The following is a 27874-nucleotide window of genomic DNA, read 5'->3' on the forward strand; positions in this document are numbered from 1 at the left end:
TGTGTGCGTGCGTGAGTGTTTGTGTGTGTGTGTATTGTGCGTGCGTGCGTGCTTGTGTGCGTGCGTATATGTGAGTGTGTGTGCGTGCGTGCGTATATGTGAGTGTGTGTGTGTGTGTGTGTGTACCTTCAGATAGCAGTGTGTGTAGCAGTGGTGCAGCAGTGTATCTGAGGGTTTGTTCATGCTGCAGGCGGTGCGGGTAACTTCCTCTTCATACATGGGCACAGAATGTTCAAACGTGACGCGCTCAAACTGCAGCTGCAGCGCAGGCAGAGGACGCAAGAGCTGAAACTGTGGCGCAGACGTCTGTGCAGTCGAGACCTAGAGAAAACACATACTGAAATCACACAAACACACAGAGGTGTAGTCTGAGGTGCATGAGTGTGTGTGTGTGTGTGTTGTGTACCTTGTGTCCCAGTATGACGGGCAGTATGAGGTGCAGTATGTTGTATTCAGCTGCAGGGATTGTGACTGTCGCTCGCATCAGTGTGACGCTCGTCTGACGGGTGGGAATGAATTCCTCCAGAGCTGCAACCTGCTCCACAGTCACACCTGCACACTCCTCCACAACATCTGAACAGCACGAACGCGCGCACACACACACGCGCACACACACAGTGACAGGACTAATGTGTTGGTTAAACTCAAAGACCCCTTCAATTAAATCATTAAAAACAATTAAAAGCAAAATCATCAGTTAAAAATCACTGGATCTGTTCCAAAACATCGTGAGCTGCCTCCTTAAAGCATCATGGGATCGCTTCCAGCATGAAAGCTGATCCTAAGACATCTCATTTTGGTCAAATTCGTAGCATTGTAAAGGTAAAGGTGGCACTGTATGTAACCTTCCCAGGGTAGGCGATCCCATAATGCACTGTGATGAGCTCGGTGGAAAAATAAATCCAAGATGGCGGACAAAGCAAGAGAAATTTTAATTATAAATTTACTTATAAGAATTATGTCACATTGCTTTGAGAACACACAGGACTGATATCAAGAGTGTTTGTGATTGGCTGTTTTCAGTCAAATTCATGTTTAATAAGGACAGTGGAGTGAACTATTGTTCATGTGTGTGTTTACCGGGCTGCTGTGGTTTGCAGTAGGGGTGATACTCGTGGTCCAGCGTGCATGCGATCATCTTGAGGATGCGGTGAACGGCACTGCTGTGGAGCTGCACGTCTAATGGACCAATCACAATCCTCTTCACTGACGACTCCTGCAGCGGCGGCTCGTCTTTATGCAGCGCTGAGAATTCCTGCGGTCCCGTACACACTGACAAACAAACAACAGCATTGTCACAACAAAACACACACCCGGTTCCTGACACACAATAAAACGAATCTTTTCCGTGTTAATCATAGTTTCTGTCCTACCAAGACAGGATATTCTATCAATGTCACGGTCCTAGAAACGTTTCTTTGCTGCTTGTATTTAAAGTTTATATCGTTTTTCCGGAAGTACTTGAAATGGGGTGAAATGTTTGTGGAAAGATGCAGTTTGTGTTTGCTTTTCTCCCGTGACTGATTTTCTTCTTTTAATTTAGGTTTCACTCATTGATAAATCACATTCAGTTGATGACATATGGTCAATGCTAATGCTGTTAAATCCATAAATAAACATCGCGGGCAGACACACACAATACAAATAAAAATAGAAAAAGCCCCGCACACTGTCGTAGCATGCAAATCTTTTAGTTTACAGCATTTAGGTCAAAGATCTTCTTCAGGCATTCTAGTAATTTTGCTGAAAATTCTTCCAGTGACAAGAGAAGTAGTTATAATCACTGTTACCATCATGATTTACTCGAGATGTTTCACCACTGATGCTGGTGATGCACTCAACAGATCCAAATAAAGCCTGCCAGTGTGAACTGAACATTAGTTTTACACCAGGGGTGTCACACATGCGGAAAAAATAAATAAATGTTAGAAAACATTGACGTTGATTTAGCCTGTATCTTGGGAAAAGATGTATTCATACTATTATTGTATTAGCAACAGCAGAACAGATAAACATTTAAATCTGTGCTGTTGCATGTATGTTATAGCTTGCATTATCAGTGGAATTTCTCGTAATTGCGCGGGACATTCAGCACTCGCAGTGTCACGCGTATCAGCGAACGCCACTCAAGTTCCATGGCCACACGTTCCCACAGTGAAGTTTCTCTCACAGAAATAATGACAACATGGACAGGTGCAGGGATAAATATTAGATGTAATAACTGCTGCATTGTTTCCATCCCATTGAACTATTATTGATTTGAAGCAGGTTTCAGTTCGATGGCGTTTATGTTCAGTTTCAGATGATTTATTGAGGATAAAGCTCCAGCCAAAGAGCGAGCGGTTCTCTCTTTTTCTTGTAAATATTATTGTTTGATTCCCTTCAACTAACTGTGTGTGCATTTGTGATTTAACCTCTGGTTAATGAAATTAGTCAATTCAGTTTTTCCTTTTGTTCAGAGTAAAATTAGCACCCACCAACCCGCCAAATGTGGATATTTAATGCGCAGTGGTGTGTTATTTCTGTGGCGGGCGACTTATAAAAATCTTGGAATGACACGTGAAAAGAAATGCTGTCAGACACAAAGACACACGTTTGAAGAAACACACTTGATTATGTGTTGAAGAACAGATGAAAGAAACTCTGTTGATTGGCTGTGTGTTCAGAGGCGCTCTGCTGCCCATAAGTGCAGTTCTTCTCATGAAACACGCGTGTGCAGAGTGCTCACTGTTTCTGCTGTTTAAACTGCAAGAACAGTGTCGTCCATGAGAACACTGCAAATGATCTCAGAACATCTCAGGAGGTGCTCTAAGTTTAGTTCGCTTGATTTCCACAGAGCAGTTCACGTTTACACACATTGTGATTGCAACATTGCTTAATTCCAAACATTTGTGGCTGAATACATGACCGTACATTTTAAATGAATTAATGTGTCATCATAATTCACTACAGCTTCAGGAGTGGTGTTTCATATATCTTTATGAATAACCAAGTGGCTGGTGAAATTGGGCATTAACAGACACTGTGGCTGGTGGGCAAAAACATTTATTTGATATCGTTTTACCCCCGTGTTAGCTATGACAGCATCTTGCTATTTTCCTGCTCCAATTATCCTTTGCTCCACCGCTGATCTACCAGCGTCACTAAAGAAACGATCTTTTCCCCAAGTTATGAGATTGCAGTCTGAATTGAATGTGGTGACAAAGCGTGCATCGTGAAATAACACCTTTATAGTGCATTGTGTTCGCTGGCTGTACTCAACAACAAACACACTGACTGGTTTAGACCGAATCATGAATAAATGACTCTTTTGAGTCTGTACATTTAAAACAGTGATTCACCAGCTCACGAGTTCTCGTTATGAATCAGTTTGACGAATCCTTCAGTGAATGATCTTACTAATTACTCAGAGGGACTGAATGAATGTGAGATTTTACACAGTAAATATCATTTATAAATATAAACTTCGTCCTGCAAGCAATGTCGCTTGGTCCAATCAGGCCCGCGCCCCAAAATAAGTTTGACACCCCTGTTTTACACTAAAGCTTCATGTCAAACCATTTTTATTGACCTCTTGGACTGTTTAATTCACAAAAGAGCCTCAGATGACAGCAAAAACATGCACTGATAGAAAGTTTATGATGTGAATGCACTTCATTCACAAACAGATTTCACAACTGTTATGAAAAGCATTTAGCAAGTCTGCTGCATTCCTTACATGACATTTTCATGGGCGTGGATATGATAATTGCGAGTAAACATTAATGTTCCCAGTAAGCTGCATGCGTGTGCAGCCATGCCGTTATGATATTTATCCGCACTAGTTTGCCAGAACTCTAGATTCTTTTGTAAGGGAATATGAGATCTGTGCAGAAGACTTTGCAGAGTAAACACACTAATGCAGTCTAATAGATCTGCCGCGGTCTATTATGTTGTTAATATTAATCAAACAACAATATTGAAGCCACTGACTTCTCTTTATTTATTTGTTATTATTAGCCAACTACAGAATGCAGTTTATACTTATATTTACTTGAATAATTCAAAACATGAAGCAATGTTGATTTAATGGAGAAACACTAAGGTTTTTACTGTGGTTTTGAAATTTCAAATATCAAGAATTTTGGTGAATTACATATTTATGTATAAATATACAGGATATTATTCTGTTCAGGTGGCCAAAGGTTCTGCCCAATAGAAACAGGATTTGCTCAGCATGAAAAAAAATGACAAGGAATATTGGTGAACATGCACGTGCGCCATATTTACAAATGTTTGGAATTCACTAACATGCACATATTTACCCCTGGAGTCGTGAGTTTGAATCCAGGGCGTGCTGAGTGACTCCAGTCAGGTCTCCTAAGCAACCAAATTGGCCCGGTTGCTAGGGAGGGTAGAGTCACATGGGGTAACCTCCTCGTGGTTGTGATTAGTGGTTCTCGCTCTCAATGGGGCGTGTGGTAAGTTGTGTGTGGATCGTGGAGAGCAGCATGAGCCTCCACATGCTGTGAGTCTCTGCGGTGTCATGCACAACGAGTCACGTGATAAGATGCACGGATTGACGGTTTCAGAAGCGGAGGCAACTGAGACTTGTCCTCCGCCACCCGGATTGAGGTGAGTAACCGCGTCACCATGAGGACCTACTAAGTAGTGGGAATTGGGCATTCCAAAATTGGGAGAAAAGGGGATCAAAATGATAAAAACAAAATACATTTAATGAACAAATCTGGGGTGTACGCAGCACTTGTGAATCCGAGGAAAGTTTTCCGGAAGGTTTATTTTACGTGTAAATTACTCCCAATTTACTCATATTTATGAAAGTTTAATGAATGAGACCCAATAAACAGTTTCACCTGCATCACGTTCAGGTGCACTGGAGGAATCCCGGAGTAAGACGTAAGAGTAAAACCCCACTATTGCACACCAAGTTACGATGGAAAGTTTAAGAAACAAATGCAGCAGCAAGTGTGAAACATCCGGAAACATCCGGAAATACAGCAAAGCAATGGAAAACAAAAAAATAGTGAAGTCTTCCTCAGATGCCACGTTCGTTATTTACATCAGCATAGCAATGAATTGATGCTGCTTTGAAAAAAGCGGCTTACTGACCGAGTCGCACATATACGTGGGTAAAGAGTATGCCGCTTACTCAGTGCATGTAAATGCAGACGTCGCTCTCGTGTCTTACACAGCTTTCTCTCAATAAATGTTCTTCTGGTGTCCGTGTCAACCAGCTCACTGTGTATTTGTGTAAAATGTTAAAGTCTGCATAACTGTGTCACATTACACTCTCGGTCGCTCATGTGACCTCAAATCCAGGCGGAAGGTGAACCAATATCAGGGGACTTTGGTTTTTTAATTAGATTTTCTGCCATCTGGATCTATACATTCCACACAAAAGATCCTCATATTGAAGGTACTACCTACTGTACACTCCATACAGAACACACACACACACACACACACGCACACACACACAGCACTATTCTAAATGTTTGAAAACACACACAAATGTCATATGATTATTCCACACACACACACAGCTGGACCACTGTGAGGAATGTGTGAGTGCTGTTACTGCAGATTCATGAGCAGCTCAAATTACCTCCTGATTTGTGGAGATTAAAAGTGCAGTGAGCGATGTCACTTCCTCTTCCCATTTGGGCTGGGCTGGATTAAGACTAATATCAAACATCTGGCAGCTGGGAGCACCGCTGAAGGACGCAGGGAGGGAAATTAGCCGGATTTAAAGCATTACTGCAGATCCGCGTCTCACCGCCGCAGTTATTATGAGAGCGAGTACACCGCAAGGTTTGAGTTTCGTTTATGTAGCGCTGACGCCGTTTCCGCAACGCTCTGATGTCGATGAGGGTCGCGGGTTCCAGACTCTGTGGGGAGATGCGCTCTGACTCACACGACATTCCGATTGGATAGTGTAATTTTAGCTTCACTGAAGGAGCGACACTTATCCACACCTCAGCGGATCTGTGTTTACATTACACTCAGATCAGTATCAGCAGTCCACACGGGAAACACAACATTTGGAGAAGTTGGAAAGCAAAATATTCTAAGTGTTCATTTTACAAACATTCACAAAAAAGTATTTGGACAAAAATGTGAGAACGTCAGTGCTGCTGTAATGTGAAGTTTTGAGCGTTGTGTCTGAAGATTGAGTGTTAAATGGACAGAAAGTGAGGCGTGATTTCCCTCCAACACACACACGAACACACACTTAATTCTTTAATCAATCAACATCCTAAAACTGACAACTAATTAATAAGACAAGCAGAAATACAACGAGAGGAGAAACCAAACAGGAGTGATGACAGACCAGTGTGTGTGTCTGTGTGAGTGTGTGTGTCACTCCAAACACCTCCTCAGGCAGACAGACAGACAGACAGACAGACAGACAGACAGACAGACAGACAGACAGATGATGTGAGTGTCACCTCGACTGCCGCTGTTCTCCATAGTGTACAGATAATCCATGTAGAACGCGCCATAACGCTGCACACCTGCAGTCTCAGTGTATGTCTCCTGTTCATACAAGAGCAAAAAGTCAGCACACACACACACACACACACACACACACACACACACACACATATATACACATAAGGCATTTGATTCATTGCTATAAAACCTTTGTTTGGGTTATTTTTGAATAACAAAATAATTTTGTTCCAAACAGCATATATATCTGGTTAGTAACAAAAGATTTAAATTAAATTAAATTAGAAGGCCATAAACATCACACACTTTGATGTAAAATTGAGAAGTTATTTAAAGCTGAAGTATGTAATTTCTGTGCCACCAAACAGAACTGCAAAAACTGTTTTTAAAACAGCTTTCTGAACACGGCACTTGTCTGTAGTTGTTCAAATAGTCTGATAGTACAGCCACCAACTCATCCCATTGGTTGAGTAACGCTGTTTGGGCGGGTCTAAGCGGGCCACTCAAAACAAACAGGAATTTTTATAGCACCATAGAGACAGTGTTTACAGTTTTTCAAAAAATTAACCAATAAATGGCTTATTTATAGTTGTCTTTGCATATTAAGATGCGATAGAAGTATTTTAACACATAAAAGTTACATACTTCAGCTTGGATAGGCTGGAGAATTATGTTGGCATTAGTGGACTTGCATTAGCATGGTTTAGGTCCTATTTAGCAGACCGCTAACACTTTGTCTATGTAAATGAGGAATTGTCAAATCAAACAAAAGTTAAGTATGGAGTGCCACAGGGTTCAGTTTTAGGGCCTCTGCTTTTCTCCTTATATATTGTTACATTGGCTACTTGTTAAATTTCGTATAACCTTTAAAATTCTGTTAATTACATACAAAGCTTTGAATGGTCTAGCTCCACAGTACTTAAGTGACCTTCTGTCACGCTATATTCCATCATGTTCATTATGATCACAAAATTCTGGACTGTTAATAGTTTCTAGAATATCAAAATCCACAAAAGGAGGTAGATCCTTTTCATATTTGGCTTCTAAACTATAGAATAGTCTCCCTAACACTGTTCGGGATGCAAACACTCTCACTCAGTTTAAGTCTAGACTAAAGACTCATCTATTTAGCCAGACATACACCTAATTTATCCATCAACTCACAATTAGTCTGCTTTAGTTAGGTCTGCCAGAACCAGAAACATCTATCATGATCTATAACTCTGCAATAAATTGAATGGCATCTATACTAATATTATTCTATTTGTTTCCCTGTCTCAACCTCGGGACTCCTATCCCAAGATCACCAGAACCGGCCAGATCCAGCTCTGTTCCTGCCTGGTGTCGGACTCTACTGCTACATGTTGCTGTGTGATGACGACTAACTGCAGCCGGTTTGTTGGATTTTCAAATACTTTTTAGCCTTAAAACAAAGTCTGTGATGTTGCGATTCACTTTAAAGCTGGTTGGTTTAATGGAGGGGTTTATGAAAAGTCTATCGAAGAAATGAATGGGAAAAATACTTCTGGAAGCCAGATGGCTGAAAAAGTGGGTGGGCACTGTTGCACTCTATTGCTTAAATGTATGGCCTGACTGGGGCTTCCCTGCTGCAGAAACAGAAATCTGTAGGAAACATCAACACGATGTTCCACATCCAGTGACCAGCCACAGTACACCTGCCCCACACACACACACGTCACTGTGAGAGTGATGATGGTGGGACTGAAGATGAAGGTGGTACCTTGTGCAGGTTTGCCTCCAGTATAAACTCGGCTCTGACGCCGTTGTTCTCAGGACTGCGGTAGTCGAACAGAGAGTTCGTCAGGTATGTCATTCCCTTCACACTCAGAGTGTCTCCACAACGGAAAAACACTGCGTCCTACAGCAACAAACACACACTCAATACCACTTACAGAGCAGTGTGTGTGTGTGCATGTATGTGTGTGTGAATGTGCATGTATTTGTGCGTATGTGTCTGGGTTTGTGTGTGGCTGTGTGCACATGTATGTGTACATCTGTGTGTGTGCGCATGTGCGTGCATGTGTGTGTCTGGATGTGTGCGTATGTGTGCGTGTGTACGTCTGTGTGTGCGTGTGTATGTGTGCATGTGCGTGCATGTGTGCGTCTGCGTGCGTGATGTGTGTGTATGCGTGCATGATGTGTATATGTGTGCGTGCGTGCGTGTGCGCGTGTTTATATATGTGTGAAAATCACCTCCTCTCTTCTGTTCATATTCTCTTCAAAATCTCGAACTCCCATGATGCCCTTCAGACAGACGGCACGACAACCCACGACTCCCACCTGACAGTCGAAGAACGGCTCTCCCATCATCAGAGCCTGAAGCACACAAACACACACAGAACATGAGGAGGAGAGCATGAGGAGATCAATGAGTGTGTGTGTGTGTGTGTGTGTGTGTGTGTGTGTGTGTCACCTCCACTGTGATGCCCTCCTGCTCCACACACAGCACCTCACGAGACTTCACCTTCTGAGGACTGTAGTAACTGCTCTCCGAACAACTCTCTGTCAACTACACGAGGAGAGAACGAGAGAATCAAGAACATTTCTTCAAAACGTATTTATTGATGCTACATTTCAATGTTTGTACCTTAAAAGTGACGGATGCTTTAGTGCAGTAGAAGCCGACGGACACGACGGGGTCTCTGTGAGATTGCTGCTGGGGTCGAGAAGCGCCGCCATCCTGTGATTCTCCCCCTGACTCCCCCTCGCCCTCCTCCTCTTCTGCACTCACGATGGCTGGGACGAACGACCACGCCCATGACACCCAGCCCTGATCCTCATCCTCACCCTGAAAGTACTGACCTGCCAGAGACGCTTCTGAACCCTCCACCATCACATCTGCGGGAGAGCAGGTGATGTCATCATGTTGGTATGTGTAATGTCCTGGCAGGAAAACACAGCTCTCTATGAGGTCAGAGTTCAGGAATGTCTGAGCCGGTGAATATTATGACATTTTAATTAAATCTCTCACTCAGCATTTGCTCGTCTGTTTCTCCTGTGAAGCACTGAGATTTCCGCTTCAAACACATGACAGTTTTCAGAGCAATAAAAACATGTTCATATGAATGAATGAGAGAGAGAGAGAGCTCACAGTCACACATCATACAGGACAAGTGTGTGCGTGTGTGTGTGTGAGCAGGTTTAAGTGGTTTACGAGGACTTTTTTAGGTTATAAACTGGTAATTGCAAGGGTATTATGCTATAAATGTGGTTTATGAGGACATTTCTAGTGTCTAAATGATGTTTTATTGAAAATGTAAAAATGCAGAAAGTTTTTTGTGAGGGTTAGGTTTAGGGGTAGGGTTAGGGTTAGGGGATAGAATCTATAGTTCATACAGTATAAAAATCATTATGTCTATGGAGAGTCCTCATAATGATAGCTGCACCAACATGTGTGTGTGTGTGTGTGTGTGTGTGTGTGTGTGTGTGTGTGTGTGTGTGTGTGTGTGTGAGAGTTAGGTTTAGGGTTAGGGGATAGAATCTATAGTTTGTACAGTATAAAAATCATTATGTCTATGGAGAGTCCTCATAATGATAGCTGCACTAACGAGTGTGTGTGTGTGTGTGTGTGTACAGTTGTGCTCAAGTTTGCATACCCTTGGAGAATTGGTAATATATGTACCATTTTTAAAGAAAACATGAGTGAGCAGGCAAAACACATTTCTTTTATTTCTTATGGGATTCATATTCAACTGTAGGTTATAACAGAATGGCACAATCATAAAACAAAACACGGCAACAAAGAACAACATGAAATGACCCCTGTTCAAAAGTCTGCATACCCTTAGTTCTTAATACTGTGTATTGCCCCCTTTAGCATCAATGACAGTGTGCAGTCTTTTGTAATAGTTGTCTATGAGGCCCCAAATTCTTGCAGGTGGTATAGCTGCCCATTCGTCTTGGCAAAATGCCTCCAGGTCATGCAGAGTCTTTGGTCGTCTTGCATGAACCGCACAATTGAGATATTAAGGTCAGGAAACTGTGATGGCCACTCCAGAACCTTCACCTTTTTCTGCTGTAACCACTGGAGGGTCAACTTGGCCTTGTGCTTAGGGTCATTGTCATGCTGGAAAGTCCAAGAGAGTCCCATGTGCAGCTTTCGTGCAGAAGAATGCAAATTGTCTGCCAGTATTTTCTGATAACATGCTGCATTCATCTTGCCATCAATTTTCACAAGATTCCCCGTGCCTTTAGAGCTCACACACCCCCAAAACATCAGTGAGCCACCACCATGCTTCACAGTGGGGATGGTATTCTTTTCGCTGTAGGCCTTGTTGACCCCTCTCCAAACATAGCGCTTATGGTTGTGACCATAAAGCTCTATTTTGGTCTCGTTACTCCAAATTACAGTGTGCCAGAAGCTGTGAGGCGTGTCAAGGTGTTGTCGGGCATATTGTAACCGGGCTTTTTTGTGGCATTGGTGCAGTAAAGGCTTCTTTCTGGCAACTCAACCATGCAGCTCATTTTTGTTCAAGTATCGTCGTATTGTGCTCCTTGAAACAACCACACCGTCTCTTTCCAGAGCAGCCTGTATTTCTCCTGAGGTTACCTGTGGGTTTTTCTTTGTATCCTGAACAATTCTTCTGGCAGTTGTGGCTGAAATCTTTCTTGGTCTACCTGACCTTGGCATCAAGAGATCCCCGAATTTTCCACTTCTTAATAAGTGATTGAACAGTACTGACCAGCATTTTCAAGGCTTTGGATATCTTTTTATATCCTTTTCCATCTTTATAAAGTTCCATTACCTTGTTACGCAGGTCTTTTGACAGTTCTTTTCTGCTCCCCATGGCTTAGTATCTAGCCTGCTCAGTGCATCCACGTGAGAGCTAACAAACTCATTGACTATTTATACACAGACACTAATTGCAATTTAAAAAGCCACAGGTGTGGGAAATTAACCTTTAATTGCCATTTAAACCTGTGTGTGTCACCTTGTGTGTCTGTAACAAGGCCAAACATTCAAGGGTATGTAAACTTTTGAGCACAACTGTATGAGTGTGTGTGTGCGTGCATGTATGTGTGTGAGAGTGCATGTATGTGTGTGTGCATGCGTGTGTGTGAATGTTTGTGCGTGTCTGCATGTCCGTAAGAGATGAACAGGAGGTGATCATTGATGTCCACAAGTCAATGTTCCACTCCACATGTTTCACTGTATTTGTGACATTATAAATCTCACAAGTTTAAAGCACAAGTGTCTGTTTCCAGAAGTAAAAATCTCATTCATTTGCTCTCTATAAATCTTTATAGACTGACCAAACCTGAGCTCTGAGGTTGTTAATCGATGGGTTATGCTTCTGTTGAAGACATCAGTCCATGTTATTTCAACTTCATAAAAAAAAAAAATATATGTTTAATAGCAGAATTCCTGGTGAAGAACTACACTACCCATAATCCTAAAGAAAGATTCACCAATCAGAGAATTACGTCAAAAGAGCTCTGTAGCTCCGCCCACTCCCATAATGCACTGAGAATGATGCAATCGAGTTGCTCTCCCTACACTCACAAACTACATGTGTATTTGTATATCTGAATATTTGGCAATAAAATTAAAATATACTGTTTCCATACTTATAATCATCAACTTTGAATTAAGAGCTTTTCATTTTTAGTTCGATTGCATCAGCTGCAATGCTTCATGGGATTGTTGTTCATTCCCTCATTAAAGATGTTAGTCTTTGTCTTTTTGTCTAATTTTCAAACACTTTTGTGCTTCAAATCAAAGTTTGTGATGTCGTGATTTACCTCGGAGCTGATTGGTTTTGTTCATGGTGCACAACTCTTTTACGAAGGATTTTATGAAATCCCTATTAGAAAAATGAATGGGAAAAATACTTCCTGAAGCAAGACAGTTGAAAAAGTGGTCACTGTTGCGCTCTTTAGCCAAACCTGTACACACATGCGCGCACACACACACCGTTCACACTGACCCCGTTTACATGCACTTAAGAAAACGGTTTATTCCAGGGTTTTTGCAGAAAGCAGCGTTCTGAAATGTCATGTAAATGAGAACACTGACTTCCTTATGCCGTTTAAGGGATTAAGAGTAAGCGGTTTAACATACCCAGGTTTCTCCCGGAGAACACGGCTGTACATAGGTCATGTCAATTCATAAGCAGCTTTCTTACAGATTTTTGAGGAGTGTGCATGTGCGTGAACAGACCGGATGACAAATGTTATAGGATGGAGCCCAACAACAAGTCAACACAGCAGAAAGAATGTAATATTTCTAGAAGTATAGTGATAAAATCACACACACTATAAACTACAGTCATTTATACACACTAATGTTAAATATCAACTGTCCCTCAAGTTCGTGTACATGCGCTTGTTTATTGTGGAATCCCGGAGTTTGATGTAAGAGGGAAGCCCCACTACTGCAGCGCAATTCTGCTGCAGGTCACGATAGAAAATGAAGGAAACAAACACAGCAACAACTCGGGAATATCTGGAAATTAAGTGAAGAAATGGAGAATAAAATAGCGAAGTCTTTCTCGGATGCCATGTTTGTTATTTACAAAAGTGTCGTGGAAATTACGTTGCTGTGGAGAAAGCTGCTTACTGACCGAGCCGCATGTATACAGGAGTAAAGTGTACACCGGAAACATGGTACATGTAAAATTTCTCACAATAAGCCGCTTTCTGGTGTCCATGTTAACGTAGTCACTGAAGCTCTGCAGTAAGACAAACCCGCTCTGTCTCTGTGTTTCTACAGCGTCAGTTGTTACTACATAAATAAATCTATGACATGTTTGAGTGAAGTGAGGAGCAGTCATGTCTCATTCACCAGGGAGGCTCTCTCGGAGCGAGCTGTTCTCCTCTCTCTCGCCTTCTCGATGGACGCCCATCTCGCCATAATACAGCGCCACACCCAACGCCATGAGACGAATGAACATGGGTAACTGCTGATCCGTCAGAGACAACTTCAAACTCTCCACCAGTGTGTGAATCTGAACACACACACACACACACACGCGCACACAGAGAGACGATTATTACACACATCTGTTTCTCTGTCTGGAGACACGAGCAGAAGTGTTGGCTCTCTTACTTTAATAACCGCAGGGATTTTGGCATTGATATTGTCATAGGTGAAGTGAAGACGTGTTCTGAAGGAACATTTGTAGAGCAGAGGATCCTGATAGAACTCGATCTTCCCACTGGCATTCCGCTTGTCCAAACACACCGTACAGTCGGAAAAGTTTATCACCTTCCTCAGGACCAGTTCAGGAGCTGCAGAGACACACAGACAGACAGGCAGACAGACAGACAGACAGGGAGGGAGGGAGTGAGCTTCAGGATCATGAATGTTGTTCAGCAGCAATGAATCAGATTTATAAGCAGCTGAATGTCAGTGTGACACACAACAGATCCGACACACACTTAAGAAGCACTTCAACACTGAGGAGTCAAAGGTGAATGCGTGTGTGTGTGTGTATGAGCTCTTACAAGAACATGTTTACATTGCAGTTTGTTGAAAATGTTTCATTGACATTCCTGCAGATGAATCTCATTCAAAAGGATGTTTTTAAAGCTCTACTGCCCCAATGAGAGACCTCAACCATAAACTTCCCCAACACTAACGTCCCCATGAAGTGCTTTGCCGAGCGCAGTTTTCTTCATTAAACATATCAATAAAATCTAGCTGCTTTCCTCAAATCCAAATACTGCGTTCCCTTCAGAAGTGATGATCCCTACACCCTATTCCCTTCGAAGATAATTACTCTCCACTGCAGGGCCGGTCAACCCATTAGGCGACATAGGCGAGCGCCTAGGGTGGCATCGCTTTGGGGGCGGCGATCTAAAAAGCTCATTTTAGCATGTGTCCAATCTGTGTCGAACAAAATGCACCCTGTGCATTCCGATAACGCCTTGCCTAGGGTGCCAAATGGGGTAGGACCAGCACTGCTCCACTGTGAGAGCTTCAGAGGGCTGAAAAGTGATAACGGTCAGTCACAACTCAACAAGTCATTCTTATAGGAAATTCTGTTTGGAACGACCCTACAGCAAGGACTGTGCTCCCTTTGAAGTGCCCTGCGAAGGCATCATCAGCACCAGTTAGAACACAGACACGAGCGCTGCGCAGATGTAGGGGAAAGTGCGTTCTTGTTCTAGAAAGCATTTGATTTGACAATTTCTCAGAAGCTCTGTGAGCAATTTTAGCACAAATAACTGCTGAATGCAACGTTTAGAAGTACACTAGCATGCCAAAAGTAACTAAACTTTACATTTGATTTCAGAGGGTCCATAAACCCCAAACAAAAGGCCTAGAAGTCAAATCACAGCCAATGTTAAACATCCCCAAACAACCGAACCTGAATCCTACAAGAAAGCCTTCAACCCACTCAACTCCAAATCTAACCACACACCCATTTCTATTTGAACCACACTTTGATTTTCTTTCAGTTCTTCATGTCTGATTGTGTACACTGACATGAGTTTTTAACTAAGCTAAAACAGATCTGCAGATGACTAGAGAAAGAATCCACACAACAAACTGACGGCACATTTCCTCTGATCATCTGATGTCAAACTCTTCAGATCTGTCCACGTGTGCTCAACTGTTTGGATTCTGATGTTTACATGCCGATTACTCCTCTGTCTCTCAGTGGCTTCACGGCATAACTTACTGTTGTTTACTGCACACATGTGAAGACATTGTACTCACAGATGACGTCCATGAATGCTCGATCCCACAGATCGTCCACTGTGTAGCATTCTGCAGACGTGATGTTCACTGACAGAACAATATCGTCCTCCACGTACTTCAGAATCAGATTATTCACCACAATATTTACATTATTCACCACTCGACGAATTAGACTCTGGACATATCCTGCAGAGAGAGATAAGACAGAAGATTGATGATGGAAAAACGAGTATGAGAAGAGAAACGCTTGTAGCTGCAGGACTGCACACTTGTACTGTGTTTGTTAAGCACTCTCATCTGCACAGTAGGGCTGGGTAAAAATATCGATTTTCTAATGCATCACGATTTTCATGTGAACCAAGGTTGAATTTCAGAATTAACACCCTTTCAGTTCATGAGACAGAATTTGAATTGGCCACGCCCCACAGGAAGTTGAATTTGAATTGGAATGATTGGAAGAGGAATTTACTGAAATGCAATTCAAACAAATTCAACACAGTCAGACTACACAACATCATTAGTCCAAGACACATTTTTTACAAATAATTTATCATTTCTGACCAAGTATGCCTATTTATTCCTTAATAGGTAGAATACTTAGAAAACTTAGACATGCAATTTGTCTCTAAAAATAAATCAAATAATTAACGTGTTTGAAAACTTCAGAAGTTTGCACTGATTTTTACTAACTTAAAATTTCAACCTACCATGACTTTTACAAATTAGCTGTACATATTACATATTAATTTTTCATATTTAACAAATACATATAAGTTACTTTAAGTAGATTTCATAAAGTCTGTCAACTTAGTCTTCTGAAAATTGCTTCCTTTATTTACATGGTTTAAAACTGTTAAGTATTCTAAGCACCTCATGTACATATCAATAAACGTGTATTTCATGGAAAGTGATGTGCTTGCTGTCATAAAACAATATCACATCTTTCTCATCACATATAAAGTATTTTAAAATGGCACACACAAAACTTGACACCTGGTACGTTAAACACAAGGGTAACAAATCAACAAATTGGGACTGAACCAATCTAAACTCAAATAAATGTATTGTTTCAACTCCTTGCTATGCGTTCCTGAAAGTTGCCAAGCCAAAAACAACAATAATCTAGTAAATCTTTCACTGTTTTTCAGTATTGTTTACTGGATTTAAAAACACTTTTTATAGTATAATGTTTCAGGAAATACACCATTTGTTATGCATATGATAATATAACAGCACGTTTCATGTCACACTGAAAAAAATGTATTATTTAAATTGATGATTTAATAGTATTGGCACTGACTACCACCCCTGGAGCACGAGTTTGAATCCAGGGCGTGCTGAGTGACTCCAGCCAGGTCTCCTAAGCAACCAAATTGGCCTGGTTGCTAGGGAGCGTAGAGTCACATGGGGTAACCTCCTCGTAGTTGCTAAAATGTGGTTCTGGCTCTCGGTGGGGCGCGTGGAGAGTTATGCGTGGATGCCGCGGAGAACAGCGTGAAGCCTCCACAAAAGCTAGGTCTCCAAGGTAACGCGCTCAAGTCACGTGATAAGATGCACGGATTCACGGTCTCAGGCGCGGAGGCAACTGAGATTCGTCCTCCACCACCCGGATTGAGGCGAGTCACTACACCACCACGAGGACTTAAGAGCGCATTGGGAATTGGACATTCCAAATTAGGGAGAAAAAGGGAGAAGTTCAGCAGTGATTGAGTAGTATAGTGATGAAGTTCAGCAGTGATTGAGTAGTATAGTGATGAAGAAGTTCAGCAGTGATCGAGTAGTGTAGTGGAGAAGTTCAGCAGTGATTGAGTAGTATAGTGATGTAGAAGTACAGCAGCGATCGAGTAGTATAGTGATGAAGTACAGCAGCGATCGAGTAGTGTAGTGGAGAAGTTCAGCAGTGATCGAGTAGTGTAGTGACGAAGAAGTTCAGCAGTGATCGAGTAGTATAGTGACGAAGAAGTTCAGCAGTGATCGAGTAGTATAGTGACGAAGAAGTTCAGCAGTGATCGAGTAGTATAGTGACGAAGAAGTTCAGCAGTGATCGAGTAGTATAGTGACGAAGAAGTTCAGCAGTGATCGAGTAGTATAGTGACGAAGAAGTTCAGCAGTGATCGAGTAGTATAGTGACGAAGAAGTTCAGCAGTGATCGAGTAGTATAGTGACGAAGAAGTTCAGCAGTGATCGAGTAGTGTAGTGGAGAAGTTCAGCAGTGATTGAGTAGTATAGTGATGTAGAAGTACAGCAGCGATCGAGTAGTATAGTGATGAAGTTCAGCAGCGATCGAGTAGTGTAGTGGAGAAGTTCAGCAGTGATCGAGTAGTGTAGTGGAGAAGTTCAGCAGCGATTGAGTAGTATAGTGATGAAGAAGTTCAGCAGCGATTGAGTAGTATAGTGATGTAGAAGTACAGCAGCGATCGAGTAGTATAGTGATGTAGAAGTACAGCAGCGATCGAGTAGTATAGTGATGTAGAAGTACAGCAGTGATCGAGTAGTATAGTAATGAAGTTCAGCAGTGATCGAGTAGTATAGTGATGGAGAAGTTCAGCAGTGATTGAGTAGTATAGTGATGGAGAATTTCAGCAGTGGTCGAGTAGTATAGTGATGAAGAAGTTCAGCAGTGATCGAGTAGTATAGTGATGAAGTTCAGCAGTGATCGAGTAGTGTAGTGGAGAAGTTCAGCAGTGATCGAGTAGTATAGTGATGAAGTTCAGCAGTGATCGAGTAGTATAGTGATGAAGAAGTTCAGCAGTGATCGAGTAGTATAGTGATGAAGTTCAGCAGTGATCGAGTAGTGTAGTGGAGAAGTTCAGCAGTGATCGAGTAGTATAGTGATGAAGAAGTTCAGCAGTGATCGAGTAGTATAGTGATGAAGAAGTTCAGCAGTGATCGAGTAGTATAGTGATGAAGAAGTTCAGCAGTGATCGAGTAGTATAGTGATGAAGTTCAGCAGTGGTCGAGTAGTATAGTGATGAAGAAGTTCAGCAGTGATCGAGTAGTATAGTGATGAAGTTCAGCAGTGATCGAGTAGTGTAGTGGAGAAGTTCAGCAGTGATCGAGTAGTGTAGTGGAGAAGTTCAGCAGTGATCGAGTAGTGTAGTGGAGAAGTTCAGCAGTGATCGAGTAGTATAGTGATGAAGTTCAGCAGTGATCGAGTAGTATAGTGATGAAGTACAGCAGTGATCGAGTAGTATAGTGATGAAGTACAGCAGTGATCGAGTAGTATAGTGATGATGAAGTACAGCAGTGATCGAGTAGTATAGTGATGATGAAGTACAGCAGTGATCGAGTAGTATAGTGATGAAGTTCAGCAGTGATCGAGTAGTATAGTGATGAAGTTCAGCAGTGATCGAGTAGTATAGTGATGAAGTACAGCAGTGATCGAGTAGTATAGTGATGAAGTTCAGCAGTGATCGAGTAGTATAGTGATGAAGAAGTTCAGCAGTGATCGAGTAGTATAGTGATGAAGAAGTTCAGCAGTGATCGAGTAGTATAGTGATGAAGAAGTTCAGCAGTGATCGAGTAGTATAGTGATGAAGAAGTTCAGCAGTGATCGAGTAGTATAGTGATGAAGAAGTTCAGCAGTGATCGAGTAGTATAGTGATGAAGAAGTTCAGCAGTGATTGAGTAGTATAGTGATGAAGTTCAGCACTGATTGAGTAGTATAGTGATGAAGTTCAGCAGTGATTGAGTAGTATAGTGATGAAGACGTTCAGCAGTGATTGAGTAGTATAGTGATGAAGAAGTTCAGCAGTGATCGAGTAGTATAGTGATGAAGAAGTTCAGCAGTGATCGAGTAGTATAGTGATGAAGTTCAGCAGTGATCGAGTAGTATAGTGATGAAGTTCAGCAGTGATCGAGTAGTATAGTGATGAAGAAGTTCAGCAGTGATCGAGTAGTATAGTGATGAAGAAGTTCAGCAGTGATTGAGTAGTATAGTGATGAAGAAGTTCAGCATTAAAATACATTAAGGCAAAATACTCTGAATAGACAATGACAAAACGGTACTACCGTCTCTATGACTGATGTTTTCATTGTTTGCGTATAAGCTTGTGTGTTTTGGTGTGCGTGTGCTTGAGAGGCTGACATATATACGTAATTTATTCGTAACTTAAGTCGCAGGACTTTTCAGATGATGAAAAAATCCAATTTATATTCCAGGAAATATGGTACGCAATATTATATGCAATTTCAAGACATCATAATTATTGATGGAAAACATGGATTTTTTTAATTTATTTTTTTATAAAACTGTAAAAAAAATAAAAATAAAAAAAAAAAAAAAAAAAAAAAACACTATTTGATTATTTTAACATTTTTAAAAAGCTAGAATGTGACCAAAATGATGAAAAACAAAATGATTAAATAAAATTAGTAAAATAAATATTGTCAATGTACCTAGTTAGAAGGTCCCCTGTATAATTAACAGCATTAGTTGAGAGAGAATTTCTTTCATATGTAAGCAAAATGGACATTATAACTGAAATATACCCATATGAATCGGAATCTAGTCGAAATTGGAAATGAATCAAGAGCTTGTGAATCAGAATTGAATCATTTATTTACATTTACATTAACATTCAGACTCAGACAGAATCAGCACATAAATACTGAGGTTTGTTCCTGCCACAGTAACACAAGAACACACGTTATGTTCAACAGGACTGCACACCTGTAATGTGTTGACCTAACATTCTCATCTGTGTAGAGTTTGTTTCTGATAGCACAGACCTCAAAAACACACCTAACACTCACAGACACCACAGCAGAGGAGGAAACCTCTAAAAATGAAAATCATAGTGAGTGCAAAGGGCATGAGGAGCCGTTCAGACATGACGCGTTCCAAAAACAGTTAAATGTAGTGTAACGGAACAGAACACAAGTCTCGAGACGTGCTGTTAAAAATCATGCCGATGGAACACAAGAATGTGTCCTGTGTGAACGGCAACTGATGTGTGTGTGTGTGTGTGTGTGTGTGTGTGTGTGTGTAAGTGAGCAGCTCAGGACCAGAAGCTCGAGTTGAACAGCAAACATGGTCAGGTCATTACTCACCAAAGTAGTGAAAATATTACAAACCAGAGAGTTTCGGCAATAAAATATTAAAGTATACAGCAATAAATCGTCATTAATCGTCCCACTTCAACTTATAAAACTTTAATACTTTTTCCTGGTTGTCCAACTCAAATGTTTGTCTTCCTGTGCACGAGCGGTGTGTGTAATTAATGAGCTCTGGTGCACCGCTCATCAGAATCTCACAAACTCAATCAGCTGAACAACAAATACGTGTTTTATAACACAACAGAAGCTGAAATATCACACTCGCTGTCTCATCAGCAAATCTACTTTATTTCCTGTGGGCATCATTCATGTGTGTGTGTGTGTTATAATGTTTTGCCTGCTGGTTTGCATGTGTTAGTCATGGGTGTGTGTTAAACATGCGGGTCAGCAGCGGGTCTGTGTGTGTGTGTAGCACCTGCATTCACAAAGTGTTTCTCTGTTCGAGCTCTCTGGATTTAATTTAGCAAGCGGAGCGGGCGACTCCCCTTCATCTCTTTCTCTATAAACTATTGCTGCAGCCACACCTGTGCTGCGGCCGCAGGGACGAAACACTGCAGCCATAAAAGAGCTGGAAAAACCAACTGCTTTATGTGCGACTGCAGCCAAGAGCTGCACGTAAACTCCACCGTTCGCTTCCTGCATGCACAACGCATCGGCTGCGATTAGTGCAGACGCTACACGACAGCACACCGAGAATTAAGAGATGAGTGTGCAGTAGAGACTCGCCGAGATCTAAATCTGTGTGTGATGTAAGAGGCGTTTCTTCGCATGTCTGTCATTATGAACACAAATACACTCGTTTAAACATCTGGACAAGAAAAGCAACAGAGAAAAATCTTGATGGACTCATAACTGCTGCTCCTCTGTGTAATTAATCTGAACTTAGAAAGATATGAATGAAAGGGCTAGGTATTGATGCAGATTTACCGGTTAGATTACGATTCACAAGCTCACAATTCGAATCGATTAGATTGGATATTGATTTATATGGGTATTTTTCAATTATAATGTCCATTTTGCTTGCATATGAAAGAAATTCCTTCTAACTTGGTACATTAAGAAAATACTGTATTGATTTTACAAAATGTTATCATACATTTTTCATCATTTTGGTCATATTTCAGCTTGTTAAAAATGCCCAAATCCATGTATTCTATCAATAAATATGATTTTATATTGCATATTTCATATTTAGTTGCATGTTTATTTTTAATGCATAATTTATACTATTTACTAGGGCTGCAACTAACGATTATTTTGATAATCGACTAATCTAATGATTATTCAACTATTCGGGCGATTATTGCACAGATTAATCATTAGCTCTAAACCGATTATTCAGCTTGTGCCATGATATAAAAGGTTGTATTAAACGTGCTTACTAACAATAAAGAGAACAAAGTCATCTTTTAAAAATACCTTTTTTTTTATTACGTTTAATTCAGTAAAGAAATTCACTGCAAAACTATTGTTATCAAGTGTTTGTCTTTTTTTCCCATTTAAAATTGTCTAAAAATCCTTAAAACAAGAAACATTTACTTGAGAATCATCATATAAGATATTTAGACTTGCTTTAACAGAATGTATCTTAAATATAAGTGTATTTTATATATAAGTGTATTTTATATATTAGTGTATTTTATATATAAGTGTATTTTATATATTAGTGTATTTTATATATAAGTGTATTTTATATATTAGTGTATTTTATATATAAGTGTATTTTATATATAAGTGTATTTTCTCACTTGGTTTTACTTCTGCGAGTGCAGTAAAGATAAAATATACTTATATTCATGATCTATTCTCTAAAAGCAAGTCTAAATATCTTATATGCTGCTTCTCAGGTGAATGCATCTTTATTAAAGGATTTTTAGATATTTTGAAATATTTGTATTTTTAATATTATATTCAACACTCAGATCATATTTCTTTATTCTGCAGTATATCTGCTAAAGTAAATGTGTGTTGTTTTAAAGGAGTTTTAGATATTTATACTGGAAAACAAGCCAAAACAAAAACAAATCAAAAATGTATTTTGTTGTGGTGTATAATGGGGTGAAGACTACCCTCTCTCACCTTTCTGTTCACTTCAATCCATCTTTAACTTAAACTCTCTCTTATTAATAAAGCTGTGTATTGCTGATTTTTTTCACGATAAAAATATAACCACATTAAAGATGCAACGCATTAAAGATAACCGCATTAAAGATGTAACGCATTAAATATAACCACATTAAAGATGCAACGCATTAAAGATAACCGCATTAAAGATGTAACGCATTAAATATAACCACATTAAAGATGCAACGCATTAAATATAACCGAATTAAAGATGTAACGCATGATGTAACGCATTAAATATAACCGCATTAAAGATGCAACGCATTAAATATAACCGCATTAAAGATGCAACGCATTAAAGATAACCGCATTAAAGCTGTAACGCATTAAATATAACCACATTAAAGATGTAATGCATTAAATAAAACCACATTAAAGATGCAACGCATTAAAGATAACCGCATTAAAGATGCAACGCATTAAATATAACCGCATTAAAGATGCAACGCATTAAAGATAACCGCATTAAAGCTGTAACGCATTAAATATAACCACATTAAAGATGTAACGCATTAAATAAAACCACATTAAAGATGCAACGCATTAAAGATAACCGCATTAAAGATGTAACGCATTAAATATAACCACATTAAAGATGCAACGCATTAAATATAACCGAATTAAAGATGTAACGCATGATGTAACGCATTAAATATAACCGCATTAAAGATGCAACGCATTAAATATAACCGCATTAAAGATGCAACGCATTAAAGATAACCGCATTAAAGCTGTAACGCATTAAATATAACCACATTAAAGATGTAATGCATTAAATAACCGCATTAAAGATGTAACGCATTAAATTATATATATTTATAGGGCAGTGGTAGCTCAGCGGTTAAGGCTCTGGGTTACTGATCAGAAGGTCGGGGGTTCAAGCCCCAGCACCGCTGAGATGCCACTGTTGGGCCCTTGAGCAAGGCCCTTAACCCTATCTGCTCCAGGGGTGCCGTATCATGGCTGACCCTGCACTCTGACCCCAGCCTAGCTGGGATATGTGAAAAAGAAGAATTTCACCATATATGTGCAAATGTATAATGTGTGATAAATAAAGAAAATTATTATTATTATTATTAATTATTATTAAATATAACCGCATTAAAGATGCAACGCATTAAAGATAACCGCATTAAAGCTGTAACGCATTAAATATAACCGCATTAAAGATGTAACGCATTAAATATAACCACATTAAAGATGTAACGCATGATGTAACGCATTAAATATAACCGTATTAAAGATGCAAAGATGCAACGCATTAAATATAACCGCATTAAATATAACCACATAAGATGCAACGCATTAAAGATAACCGCATTAAAGATGTAACGCATTAAATATAACCGCATTAAAGCTGTAACGCATTAAATATAACCGCATTAAAGATGTAACGCATGAAATATAACCACATTAAAGATGTAACGCATGATGTAACGCATTAAATATAACCGTATTAAAGATGCAACGCATTAAATATAACCGCATTAAAGATGCAACGCATTAAATATAACCGTATTAAAGCTGTAACGCATTAAATATAACCACATTAAAGATGTAACGCATTCAAAATAACAGCATTAAAGATGTAACGCATGATGTAACGCATTAAATATAACCGCATTAAAGATGTAACGCATGATGTAATGCATTAAATATAACCGCATTAAAGATGTAACGCATTAAATATAACTGCATTAAAGATGAAACGTCGGAGTGTTTCCTTTAAAGAGCTCCAGCTCCACTTATTCCACAACGAGAGTGCTTCTGTATTTACTCATTTTGTATTTTTGCATTATAATTCCCTCATACTGTGTGATCTACATCAGCTGAAGCTGTTTGGAAAGTTCAGAGTGCATCTGTGATCTGTGTAATTCTTCCTCTCCTCCGTCAGTCGTGAACTGCAGTGGTGCTCTCACGTGTCATCATTAGATTTGAATGTGATCTCATGTTACATTAAATGAGATTAAACAACTATCCGACAATGAAAATGTTTGTAAATTTTTTATTGTCGACAACGTCGACTAATCGTTTCAGTCCTACTATTTACAAGTATTAACACTGATTTGTAGAACATGTGCTAAAATCGGTACTGTCTCTTTAAGAAAACTGGCAGTTCTATATTGCGCGCATGTTAATGAGAGAGGACTCGAATGGCTTCTTTACATCATCTGTGCTATGTGTGGTTAGAATTAAATGTTTATGTTCTGTTGTTTTTGATCAAAAACGGAATGTAAAACGCAAAAAATCTTTTCTTTCTATTTTTACAAAGTTTTGCGTTAAATTTAGCAAATATAATAAATTAATACATGACTTATATTACACATAAATAACTGCATTATATTTCCGGAGGAAATCTGGCTCCTTCAGCACATCCTGGTTTCTCCAAAGGTTTTTTTTTCTCCATTAACAAATATTTTATGGAGTTTTATGCTGCTTGCTATTACCTTTAGCTTGTTTACTGGGGGTCACTTACAATAAGGTTGTATTGGTTAACATTAGTGAACTACATTAGCTAATATGAACGAACAATAAAACAATACTTGACCAGAACTAACTAATCTTAAAGAATAGAACATTACTGTGAAGTGTTAGACAAATGCCACTTTTAATTATCATTGAGGCTGCTTAATGGAGACTTTAAGACATTTAAGGCATTACAGACGCTACAGCAAGATTTTCTGTAATGCTGCTTTGAAACGATGTGTGTTGTGAAAAGGGCTACACAAATACAAATTACTTAAATTAAATTGTATCTTAGCAATTGTTTGTGCATGTCATTTACTATTGTTTTAAATTGTTTTATATGATATACAGTACATTGGCATTATATCAGCCACTGAGCTCTCTAGATATTGGCACACCAGTAATAATGTGTTCTCACACAAACTCACGCACATACCAATACAAGAATTGATTCTTGCCAACACTGGAACTGGGTAATGTATCAAATATTTACGATATAACTGCAATGACTTTGCTGACAATATAAAATGAAGCAATATCTTGAATATCGCGTTGATTTAAAGAGTGCATCAGTAGACTCTGAGTAGACTGAGGGCTGCACAGTTAATCAAAATAATAATGATTATAAAACTGCAAAAGACTGTGATTAAAGTCGAATAAATGCGCTGTTCTGTGCATGCTTGTGTTTTTAGCGCTCTCAGAGCATTGTGAAATAAAAGTACTGCATGTTCAAACATTTGCACAATTCTAAACATCAGTAACTGCTACAAGTTACTACACGAATCTACAATGTGGCACAGTATACCAGAGGAGATGATAGCAGCGTTTCATCAGATGTGGAACATTGCATTTTTAGTGTCAAAATAAAAGCTCCAGGTCAAGTAAATATATTACTTTTATATATAACGAATCTAATTTGTTTTTCAAAGCAAATACATAATTTTTTAAATATATTTTGAATATTGTCAATAGCCTGAAAAATATCGAGATATAATTTTAGTAGCCATATCGCCCAGCCCTAGCCAACACATCACAGGACTGGGCAGAAGAGCTTCTGTTTTGTAATGTACACAACTGCACTGAACACATCACATCTCTTCTGACTGGATGTAATTTAGCTGTTTTGCACACAATTCACCGGAATCTTGACGCGTTGCACCTGGTCAGGACACGGTGTTAAACTTCAACTCTTGATTGGTGCTCGCTACACTTTCACATGTCAAACAGCTCAATACTTTCAAACTAATTTTGGGAACTTTGCATTGCAGCACTTCTGAATTGAAACACATCAATATAATTGTGTGCTATAAAAATATAAATGTGCTGAAATATTTTACTCCATGGGCCAAAAATTATCCAAACCATATTAAAGAGTAAAAGAGCACAGTGTGTGTGTTCCAATGAAACAAACAGCAGTGTGAGCTCTGATGGGGGTCTTAAAGAGTCCTTCCAGATAAGAGCTGTTACTCAGGGAGGGTCCGTCGCCCCGTGACCTCCACAATATCACTCACCTGGGGGCAGGTCAGGGTCGCTGGGGGCCTGCTGCAACCGCCGAGGTTTAGATGCATTCTTAGAGCTCTCAGACACACTGCGATTGGTCGAGCTGGATGTACAACTTTCATTATCATCCTGAAAACACAGAAACAACACAAGCACAACATTACACTAAACATCTGAAGAGAGAATAAGAGGAGAGCACTTCAGATTTTACGGCACCGGAGTTAAATAAATAAACCGAAAGTTCAGGGTAAAAGCAGTGTGTGTGTGTGTGTGTGTGTGTGTGTGTGTGTGTGTGTGTGTGTGTGTGTGTGTGTGTGTGTTTTGCTGAAGGAATGCGAGCTGGTCAGGAGTAATAGCAGTAAAGGGTTATTTCTCATTTATTGCTGCAGTCTGCTGTGTGTTTGTGATTAAAGACTGAAGACGAAGCTGAAACAATCCAACAATCAGAGCGTCAAACACACACACACACGGCTTTATAGAGCCGTCACTGATAAGACAGATTTACCGCAGTGAATTCACTTTACTACAGCAGTAACAGACTCATCCACCACACACACCAGTCACAGTGACCTTTGACCTCACACTAGCATCACATGTGCAGAGACTTGTGGAACACACACACACTTCTCCCTGTGTGTGTTAATGAAGATGAAGTTTTAAAGACGCTCTTCTGTGTGTACCTACGTTGAACATTTACATTTATGCATTTGGCAGACAATTTTATCCAAAGCGATTTACAGTGTATTTATTACAGGGACAATCCCCCTGGAGCAACCTGGAGTTAAGTGCCTTACTCAAGGACACAATGGTGGTGGCTGTGGGGATTGAACCAGCAGTTATGTGCTTTAGCCCACTACGCCACCACCACTCCACGTTGTAATATACACACGATTGTGCTGGAGAACATGTTTAATCTGAGGTATAACACAACGACAAATAAACTAATCAGGATGAGAGACTGTAAGTGACTCAAACACGCTGTTATCATATTGACAGTGATGAATGTAAATATAAAATATGCTGACATCAAGTTGAACCGAACTCACTCTCAATATTCAGTTGTGACTCCTGAAAATCAAAGCAAGTCACTTCAGTTCTAGATTGTGCTTGTTACTCTCATTCAAATCCCAAATGTGAGTGTGAGCTGGGTGATATCAAATATTCAAGACATAATAACAATGAAAATGAAGCAATATCATGAATATCGTAACGGTTTTAATGCATTTCTTAATTTAGCCACAACATTTCCTAAAGAGCGCATCATTAGACATCACCATCATTTAGGACTACACAACTCATACAAATAAAATCAGAATCACAATTCTGTCCCCTTTTCTCCCCAATTTGGAATGCCCAATTCCCAATGTGCTCTAAATTCTCGTGGTGGCGTAGTGACTCGCCTCAATCCGGGTGGCGGAGGATGAATCTCAGTTGTCTCCATGTCTGAGACCATCAATCCGTGCATCTTATCACGTGGCTTGTTGAGCGTGTTACCGTGGAGATGTAGTGCGTGTGGAGGCTACACGCTATTCTCTGCGATCCACGCACAACTCACCACTCACCCCCCGAGAGCGAGAACCACATTATAGCGACCACGAGGAGGTT

General features: G+C 39.9%; 1 protein-coding gene across 8 annotated transcripts in view; it reads right to left on the reverse strand.

Moving 5' to 3' along the window:
* LOC127453075 (intermembrane lipid transfer protein VPS13B-like) overlaps positions 1–27874 on the reverse strand; it is a 194830-nt gene that overhangs the window by 146522 nt on the left and 20434 nt on the right. For 6 of the 8 annotated variants that reach the window (XR_007899358.1, XM_051719102.1, XM_051719105.1 and 3 more), the window contains exons 4-15: positions 26281–26398; positions 15140–15307; positions 13523–13704; positions 13259–13421; positions 9062–9378; positions 8888–8983; positions 8668–8790; positions 8195–8332; positions 6450–6537; positions 1081–1272; positions 407–573; positions 127–321 (exon numbers count right to left, since the gene is read on the reverse strand). Coding sequence is in view for 7 of the 8 variants with exons in the window: in XM_051719102.1 (XP_051575062.1) it covers positions 127–321; positions 407–573; positions 1081–1272; positions 6450–6537; positions 8195–8332; positions 8668–8790; positions 8888–8983; positions 9062–9378; positions 13259–13421; positions 13523–13704; positions 15140–15307; positions 26281–26398 (1947 nt within the window). In the remaining variant the exon portion in view is untranslated. The remainder of the gene's footprint in view (positions 1–126; positions 322–406; positions 574–1080; positions 1273–6449; positions 6538–8194; positions 8333–8667; positions 8791–8887; positions 8984–9061; positions 9379–13258; positions 13422–13522; positions 13705–15139; positions 15308–26280; positions 26399–27874) is intronic. The other 2 variants (XM_051719104.1, XM_051719103.1) reach the window with 2 other exon arrangements.

This window comes from Myxocyprinus asiaticus, chromosome 15 (genome assembly GCF_019703515.2).
Source record: "Myxocyprinus asiaticus isolate MX2 ecotype Aquarium Trade chromosome 15, UBuf_Myxa_2, whole genome shotgun sequence".
In the NCBI taxonomy this organism is placed as follows: domain Eukaryota; kingdom Metazoa; phylum Chordata; class Actinopteri; order Cypriniformes; family Catostomidae; genus Myxocyprinus; species Myxocyprinus asiaticus.